The 10,072-nt window shown below is 33.1% G+C and overlaps 1 protein-coding gene across 2 annotated transcripts in view; it reads right to left on the bottom strand.

Annotated features, from left to right (window-relative positions):
- LOC126818930 (ras GTPase-activating-like protein IQGAP1) overlaps positions 1-9,985 on the bottom strand; it is an 86,928-nt gene extending 76,943 nt beyond the window's left edge. For both annotated transcript variants that reach the window (XM_050546626.1, XM_050546625.2), the window contains exons 1-2: positions 9,596-9,985; positions 8,974-9,070 (exon numbers count right to left, since the gene is read on the bottom strand). In XM_050546626.1, coding sequence (XP_050402583.1) covers positions 8,974-9,070; positions 9,596-9,662 — 164 coding nt within the window. In that variant the 5' untranslated portion in view covers positions 9,663-9,985. The remainder of the gene's footprint in view (positions 1-8,973; positions 9,071-9,595) is intronic.
- Positions 9,986-10,072: the final 87 nt, after the last annotated feature.

Genomic DNA, 10,072 nt, shown 5'->3' on the forward strand with positions numbered 1-10,072 from the left:
AAACCCCTCGTGGTTTCACACACTCGTGTTAAACCACTAGACCATCCAACCCCCTCACTATTATGGATGAAGACATAATACCATGAATGCGTATTGAGTCAGATGTAATACGAAATTTGAATTTCAGTGACATTCACAACTTTGCATCTAATGTTAAATTCAAACCAGGTTTTATTCCTTACAGAATTACACATGAGATGTGGGGGTGGCCTCATGCCATGGTCTAACTTGTGTGCTTTAGATCACAAGGTCTGTCATTGAGTCTGGAGGCGTGGTTTCGATCTCACAATTGTGCGAGACAAGGAGTAAGGTTGCCTGTCCAACCTGGTGTGTTTTCTCTAGGTCCCAACTGTAAATTGAACCAATATGTTAGTCCTGAAATGACTTAGTTTGTGTCGTGGACGTCAAATGAAATGAAATGGGGTTTAACGTCCTACTGTTCTGCTCCTATACTGGGCTAATGAAGACGGGCATACGCCATACAGTGTGCTATGAGGGAAATTTTGCCCGGGCAGCGGCACTATCGCCTACTCTTATATCGAATTCCAACTGCCAGGGGATCTTTTACGTGCATTCCAATATATACACGGGACCTCGATTTTTCGTCTCATCCGAAGGACTAGACAGCTGTCCTTGTCAGGCCCTCCGTTCTGCACCACTGACAAGAGGAAACCACGTCGGAAAATCTGGTCGTGGACGTTAAACCTGATTTACATGTACGTGTATCTCTCCATCTCACATTACACATTAAATATTTAGCCCTGCTTACTCAAATTAAATGTCCTGTTTAATATCAAGACTACATATTTGTACCTCGAACATCTTATAATGTTCTTTAATTTAAATAAATAAAACATTATACATTGCATGAGGAAAATATTTCAAAAAGTAAACAGAGTTATAAATGAACAGGTTAATGAACATGTGTACATGTAATATTTTATATGACAAGCATAAACACACTCATCAACAAGTTTTTTCAAGAATGTTCTTTTTTTTTAACCCAATGTATTGTGTAAGTTTTAGAAACAAAAACAAAAAACAACAGAAAGTTTTCTTAACAAGATATCACCACTTGTTCGCAAACTCTATATCATCACAGGTATCTATCTCAAGTCAAGTTTATCAGTTCGCATCTGTTAGCTAAACCACTGCTATATTTTCAACCACATAAACATATGGCAAGCCACACATCCATGGTAAAATATTTAAATAGCCTTTCTTGACTTTTGTTGTGTGCATGTCATAAATTCATCTTTTTACAGTCACACAGATTTGGTGACTTGGTCATAATGTTATTTTGAAAAAAATCACAGCATGTAAATACTTGAAGTAGCCATCTTGATGTATGCCTCGAAACATCAATTGATCATGCTATAATTTCCTGTAACTGGAGAGACTGTGTAATGTTTCATGAAACATATTTTATATAATGGAATGTTAAAAGATTTTGAGTAAACAAAATGCTAATAGTCAGTCATACATTATTCATAGTCATTTAAGTCAATTACTTAATTAATAGGAAATTACAAAATTTTTATACATATATATAGTCTGGATGCAGAAGCCATTTGCAAAAAATAAAATTGAGAAGATTAGCGCTGCAAGATTAAAATTCTAATCAGTTCTCAAAAAGCATAAGGATCAAAAGTCCATAGATTCATATATTATCCGGTAAGAAAATAAGTATGAGCATAGGCCTACTAAGCTTGTTTTTGTATCTAGTTCCTAATGCCTTTAAATCGTATGATATTTATAAAAAAAATACTTTAGAAACCAAATATTATGATTATAATTTATGGCTTATTTCTTAAGGTGATCAGATGATTTTTCCCCAGAAACACACCCACAACATACTTACACTAAGTAAAAAAGAAAATCATAGCGTTTTTGGGGAGTGGGGGATTGGATGGCCAAATGGTTATCCCATCCCATGGTTTCGATTCCCCGGTTGTATGTGACAAGGAGTAGAGTCGCCTGTCTAATCTCCTGTGTTTTCTTCGGGTCCTCCGGTTTGCTTCCACTGCTAAAGACCCCTATGCACAGGCGAATTATTGAAATAAAATTGATCCATATGTTAGTACCGAAATGACCTAGTCTGTGTCAAGTGGATGTTAAACCCCATTTCTCTCTCTCTCCCATAGGGTTTTTGGACTATTTATCTTTTTACAGTAAACATACAAAGATATCGCATGGGGACTGAACAAAATACAGTTCAAATGATATCCTAATCCACATTTTTTATGTGCATTTTTTCTAAGTTTTAACATGTTAATTGACATAATTGAGGCTAATAGTATTACCATCATTCGTCTTGTTGCCCCAAACTTGTTCTCAACAAACAAAAGTCTAGGTGATGAACAAAAAGGTGAGCGGAGGAAGAAGAATTTTGTCAGGCCATACATATATGAGGCTAGCCACACGAGTAAAATTCAGTGAGGACACACTGTTCAAATAGTACTAATTCTCAGTACACTGAAGATGCAAATAATCTGTTCACACTTGTGAATTGGTTTAAAAACGTGTAGCCCGCAACATGTGTGGCAGTTCTAAAATACTCTCACTATCTCGGTAATTAGAAAAAATGTTGAAATACAAGTTGAATTGACTTCAACTGTCTTTTTTATTTCATTCCTTGCAAGCAAAAGTGTATTTGTATCACTTTGGCTTGAATCATGATACAGAATGTTGATCCAGCTGTAATGTATATGATTTTGAACAACACAAAAGTTGTGAGTGTGGCAACAGATTAAGATGCATTATGTGCATAAGACCTAAATTATATGAAAGTCTTACATAATGCATCTTTAAATAAAGAATTTCTACAAAATATTTATAGTGTTCTGTAGTTTCATTGAGGAATGACAATGGTTAAAGTCCAAATACATATTCAAATCACACATTTTGTACACGGGAACGTATCCCGTGTACAAAATGTGTGATTTGAATATGTATTTGGACTAAAAACATATTCAAACTAATTAATCTATCAAAGTTTTCCTTCAAATCCTTCTCAAAACACTGTTTACGAGAGGGAATACCCTCGCAATAAAACAATCTATTAAAAGAGGCCATGATTGTGTGACTTTGCTGATGAAATACCTAGCAACGGGTGCGAAGTCGGAGGAGAATTCATTGCATACATAAGACGATGTTGTCTTTAATTGCTATCCATTTATCATAAATATCGAAGCCTAATTAAATTCTCAGATTATCCACTGCCTACGTCTTTTTTCGTGATTTTTATCTCAGAAAGTGTTGTACGTCTAACTCTTCATAAAGTTTATCAACATGTACATCAAGCGCTCAATCTCCGTGTGCAACCGTCGACATCACGCAAGCAGACATTCCTAATCGTCGGGCTGTCGTTTAGAGAAACACTTACATTTTTGTCCTGCATGCGCTCCATGAGTGTTTTTCAGGGAATCCAGTATTTTTCTAGTAAGATTAGATATTTCTAATTTCCATACATACTAAAATTGCCATACTTTTATAGGAAATAACCACCCGATAAATACTTTTCTTGGAATGTATCTTTAACAAAGACTTATTGTTGTTGCATATTTTCATATTTAGACATTTTTCAAATAGAAATTTCAAGGGTGCTCTTATTAATAAAAAAAACATATCCGATATGGCTTATTCTGTTCTTTCAAAAACCAAAAATGTCCTAATGTAAAATCAAGCACAAATTTCTACCAGGAAAAAGACACTTCAATCACAAAGAGTGTAAGATAGGACACCGAAAGGGGAAGGAAATAAGTTTATATTGACTGTAATAAAAAGAAGATTCACAATCTAAATATCAAAATTGTATAGTTACATTAGGAGTACATGACAAATTTTAATTTGCATAACATGTATATCGGACGATTATATCATTTAATTTATTAATATAAAAGTATTGATTTATGTTAATAAAATGGCTATATAATCAAATTGATAACTATATTAGAATATTAAGTCTGTTCTATACCATATATATAAACTTATATATAGTACAATAGCCGAGTGGTTTTGATTGACACAAGCTGTCACTACAGGATGTCACAGCAACTTCTATGTATACTAGATCAAAATAGCCCAAACGGCAGTTTATATGAGTCATATACAGTTTTAAATTTTAATTTAAAATATTGTCAAAGACCATTTTGAGACTATCATTAACCTGTATAAACGTACTTGTATACATAATTGCTACATGTATACTTATGTACAAAATTAGTCTGGGCAATTTTATGACTGCCCTAAACATTGCTCTGTTTACAATCTCAAATTTTTATTGTCATGCACATTAAATTTATTAAGGGATTTACTACAATGTGTAGTTAATGTTATGACATCCCCTCTCACTGCAGTGTGTACAAAATAACTTTATTTTACTGCATCACCCCTAAAAATACTACCACAGAGATTACTATTATAATGTCACTTTATTAGTTTCAATTCACAATTTAAAAGCTAGTACTAAAGTCCAATAAGTAAATATTTTAGTGTACAATATAAATACACATATAAACCACAACTTGTAGTATACAATGTTCAAAGTGTTAACCACATAGACCAATACACCCAAGTGTGTATTACATAGTGAATAAACATTAAATCCATGCTCAATATGTGTATATGACCATTGGTCATCTACAACTTTCTTGGATAAACATGCATTATGCAAGAGTTTATTATAATAACAACGGTAGTAATGACAATCAAGACTAGCCTATAAATCTATCACTAATATTCTCTTTTCATTATCAATTTTTAGCTATTATAATGAAAACTGTCAGCTCTTTATCTAGTCTTACCTAATGCCGATTCAAATGCTTTTGTGATATTTACTATTTTAAAACTTAAAAATGTGTTTATTAGGGAAGCATAAAGTGAAAACACAAATATAGTCAGAAAAACCTAGTCCTATTCAAATACAAACATTACATTCTAATCAAACTCTTGAAAAGATGAAAAACATTATGATCTGCAATGCACACCATAACGCTACATAACCCCAGTCCCCCACCCCACTATTAGCAAAGGTAACTTAAGGACCAGGCAGTTCTTTTCAGAACTAAGTCTACATTATGCTGTGTACTTTTTGTATGTAATTAGACCTATACAATCAAATTCTAAAATATCTAAACCCCTTGGGGAGAGAATGAACAAATATGAAAAGTGGATATGTATGTCACACAAGAACAAACGACATGGCTGTCTAAAAACAGATGATAATTGACAGAAATAGAATGTTGTCTATTTCCTTGATAAACAAGTGACGTTGTGTCATCAAACAGGTACAATATACTGCCACTAAATCATGCAATACAAACCTACCATAGTTCCCAACCAAAACATGCTCTAATCGCTTTTTTGTTTAACAGATCAATTGGGATGACTATGTAACAAGTATTGCTTTATTTGTCATTCAAGTCTACATGTACAACATAGATCTCATTCAAAATAAATAAAGATCTTCCAGTCTGCCACAGACCAAGTAATCTTAGGGATTTAAACATCTAACAGGTCTCTGAAAATGATTACAAATCAATTATGTATGTCTGTATGGAAACGATTGATTTTCAAATTCGATCTGACAACAGGCAATACTTGATTAGATTTGATATAAATACAGTTGTGTCGACAAAACAATATACATATAGTGTTACTGTTAAATGTAGAAAGAAAATATGTGGTATGAAATTATCATTGTTATATCTTAATGCCTCCCAGCAGTAGAGAGACAGAGAGAGAGAAATGGGGTTTAACATCCACTCAACATTCAAATAAACTATGTTATTTCGAGACTAACACATGGTACAATTTTCTTTCAATAATTAGCTTTGGCTGTGGGAGGAAACTGCTGAAAAGACACAAAGTTGGACAAGCGACCCTACTCATTGTCATACATGTATATAGGCTTGGGATCAAAACAATGTCACTTAACTCAATGACAGACTTTATGATCTAAAGTGCACACTTTAGAACACTCAACCATCCAACACCCTCTCAACAGTCAAGTTACCAACCAGTAATTAAAGGGGCATTATGGAGATTAGATAAAGAGCTGACAGCTATCGCTATACTAGTTAAAAAATAGATAATGTAAAGAGAATATGCTGTAAATTTCAGTCAAATTGCTGCACTCTGAACCGAGATATTAGCGATTGAATTTAAGGCCTAGCTTCGATCATCATTACTAAAGTTGGTATGATAAAAAACAAAGTATTGATTATCCATTTTGACATTAAATCATCCATCAGAAAATGTATTCAAATCCAGTTAATATCGCAGGCTAGCAATGACGTCAAGAGTTGATTATGATCTGTATAAGTTAATTAATGTCTAATTAATAATTTAGATAACATTTCAGGCCTACCTACAATAGGCAAATTTAGCTCTTGTATAATGTATATTTAACTTAGGTACGCTAATAAGAAGGAACAAAGGCTACAAAAACTAAACACAATACTATCATCTTTTACTGAAGACCAAGGAACATTATTATTTTTGATTGATAAAAAATGACATACATTTACAATACAACATATGAAATTATTCTTAAAACTGTAAGTTTTGCCTCCAATTAGATACAAGAAAAACATTAAAGATACATTATGGGAGATTCGGTAACAAGTTGGCAGTTCTCACTATAATAGTTAAAAACTAGATAATGTAAAGGCAATTTGGTGAAAATTTCATTCAAATTGATCCACTATGAACCGAGAACTAAGCGACTGAAATTCCCATAAGCCTCGGTCATCATTACTAAAGTCAGTACGATAAACAGCATAGTCTCGATTATCCATTTAATCGTTTAATAGAGAAGGAAAGTTATGCAGTAAATCGGCTTACAATCCACTAAAGATCGCAGGCTAGTGCTGCCATCTAGAGTTGATTATGGCCTGGAAAGGTTAATTAATGTCTAATTAATAATTTAGATAACATTTCAGGCCTAAAGAAAGACCTGAAATAGGCAGATTTAGCTCTTGCATAATGCATGTTTAAACTAAATCACACGAAATGGAGATTAAACTATAACACATACATGTACTTATGGAAGAAGAATTACTTATTTATTTGGACAGCATTTCAAATAGTATCCTCTCAGTGTTTTCAAGCAAGTAGAGAAACAAATGTGTAGGACAATCATTTCTTACTAGTCAGCATCAACTGGGTTAATGTTGTTGTTCTTAGTGTTTAACATCTGCTACCACCGAAGGTGATATTGCAGACAAGTTGTCTTATTTTCATTTTTATTATCTTAGCGCACATGTAGGGATCTTTCCTGTGGGAAGAAACCAGAGTACCCGGAGTAAACCCATGATGGTGAGAAGGCGCCCCTATCTCCAAGCCACATTCGCTCACACCTGGAATCGAAACCACAACCGCAAGCCAGAGGTGACTTGCCAGCTAGATGTCGAAGCGCAACACTCTGGACCACTAGGCTAGGTGAATTAAATGAAATTATGGTAAGATTATGAACAAACATAAATGGACTGCAACTGTGTGAGAAATTGTCAACCAGACCAGATATAAAGTATAACCAGTGTATGGTTCTGAATTTATGATATTTTCGTCACATTTCCCCAGTACTTATCTATGAATAAATGAAATGAAATGACACATAGAAATTTATATAGGTACATAATAATTTTGTCTCTTACTAGACTAGTGAGCGAGGCATGTTTTCTAGTAGACTCACTAGAGATTTGTTAATTCACATTCACCTTTGACAGGTTCAAAAATCATCTACTCAATCTCTCTGGTCCCTTTAACAATGGGTAAAACACAATTTACTTTTACCTATTTGACCTTTCGAGCAAATTAGTCGAAAAATAATAACCCTACAGTAAGTCCCAGCCTCAAATAATCTCTCATGCATGTAATTCATAACTGGTGTTATAAAAATAAGTCTGTAAAGTTAGCTAGTCACATAGTCAACCATGCATACATGTATTATAATTTATCTTTATAACTATTACATTTTCATCTCATTATAAATACATCCCAGTCATTTCATATTCGCCATATTCATTATTTGACCTCAATAATCCATATAATTTTAATTTTTCGTTATCAAATTGTCACTGGTACAAGCTACGACTAAATACATGTTACACGAATTTTGTCGAACTGAAAAACCATAACCTAGCTATAAAATTTTGTAAATGTTAACATATGTTACCCAGATGTCTATATATACATGTATATATAAATTTGTAGGACAGAACCATATATGGTAATTTTTGTTTACTGACTTGCTGTACATTTCACTTTGTATTGTAGTATGTTTATGTATGTTAAACATATTGTAAGGCACACTTGTCTCCAGCTATATTCGTCTTAAAAATATTCTATTTTTAGTTCACTATTGCTTAGTCAAACACATCATTATTGCCCATTGGGAAAACTATGTGATTGACCATATACTTGCCATTATATGAAACAATTATAGTACATAAATGACGTGATCAAAAATTTTTATTTAATTTTCAATGCTAATACTTGATATTCTGCATGTTAACTAATGTTATATGTAATATTATACAGTAATCGTTAATCTTGTGTAGGCCTACTATCAAATAATAGTTAATCTCTTATAATCTGGTTGTATTTTGTGTATTAAAGGTCACAGTATACCATACAAATACATGTATGGTATATCATATATACCATAAAGCCAATAATGTATGATAGATACATGTAGGTTTACAGGGTTAAATCTTAATAATGAGGTTTTGGCTTCATGCCACCATGTTGTGACAGGTGGCATACAGGAGGCAGGGTATGCTTACTCCTTCTTGAACATGTGTCACTAAATGCTAGTGTGCTTATATATTTGAGGTGGATTTGATTATTATCCTGTGGCACTTCAAGGAACTAACACCTGTTGATCTTTCAATTTGCTATAGGTACTGTTATGTTTATTGTGATGTGTTCAGTTTTGCTGCTGTATTGTCAGTTTAATTTAATACTTACATTTTAGCTTCTTCTAAATGACAGAGATATTCGTAAGCTATGTTACTTTTTCGCAGTTCGTCCATTTCATCTGCTGTGAGTCGTTCATCATCAATTGCTGCAATAAATATTGTATTGTTTACATTTTTAAAATATCATTTTATTATTATGTTGATGTCATGATTTTATTTAGCTTTTCTATCTTTATATTTCAGTGCAAAAATTAATTTCTGAATAAATTTTTCGTAGGAAAGCCGTGCCTTTGCGCCTCGAAAACATCGAAACCCTGATTTTGGTCAAAATTACATCTTTACTTTATTGAAATCTAGATATCCTAATTTGGTAATATTAAAGTACCAGTAGGTCTATCTAGACTGATTTGATTTATATCTTTATTTACTCTTGAAAATTTTAAATATGAGATATGTCACTTTGCATGCACACCGATGATTCGCAAGTTTAAAAATATCAATCAATGAACACTAATTTGATAATCAAAAATAAAGACAAGAAGCAAAAAAATTGTTATAATAACTAAGAATCTTTTTCATATTTTGACATCCCTAGCAATTAATCCAATTCCAGTCAATCAATCAAGCATGCAATGTCAAACAATCAATCAAACAATTATTAATAGACTCACTTCTATACTTTGCTGCCCCACCGACATGAGGAGCCTGTGCCCCATTACCTTCATCGTGGGATGCCATTCTTTTCTGAAATAAATTTATTTTCAGCTACTGACATCAAAACAACGCGACATGTGGAGTAGTTTGCCGAGATGAAGGATGGATGTCCACGATGACAAAAAAGTGACAAGCACTCACTTATTTATTTATCAACCCAAACTCGAATAAACACACAAAAATAAAAATCAAATTAAAAACCACATGGTGTACACTCTTTACTGGTAATACTCCAATAAAATGTCAATAATAAATTGCTTTATAAATACAAATATTCCTTAGCATACGCGCGAACTGTCTTTTAACTTCAGTGAATGAAAGGCGCGACTACTGATTTGAACATTGTTCGCGGAATTGTGGGTATACAGACCTATATACCTTGACCTCTGACTTTTGACACAGTTACAGGAACGACCAACAGAGTGCGCCACTGT

Source organism: Patella vulgata, chromosome 4 (assembly GCF_932274485.2).
Source record: "Patella vulgata chromosome 4, xgPatVulg1.2, whole genome shotgun sequence".
NCBI lineage: Eukaryota > Metazoa > Mollusca > Gastropoda > Patellidae > Patella > Patella vulgata.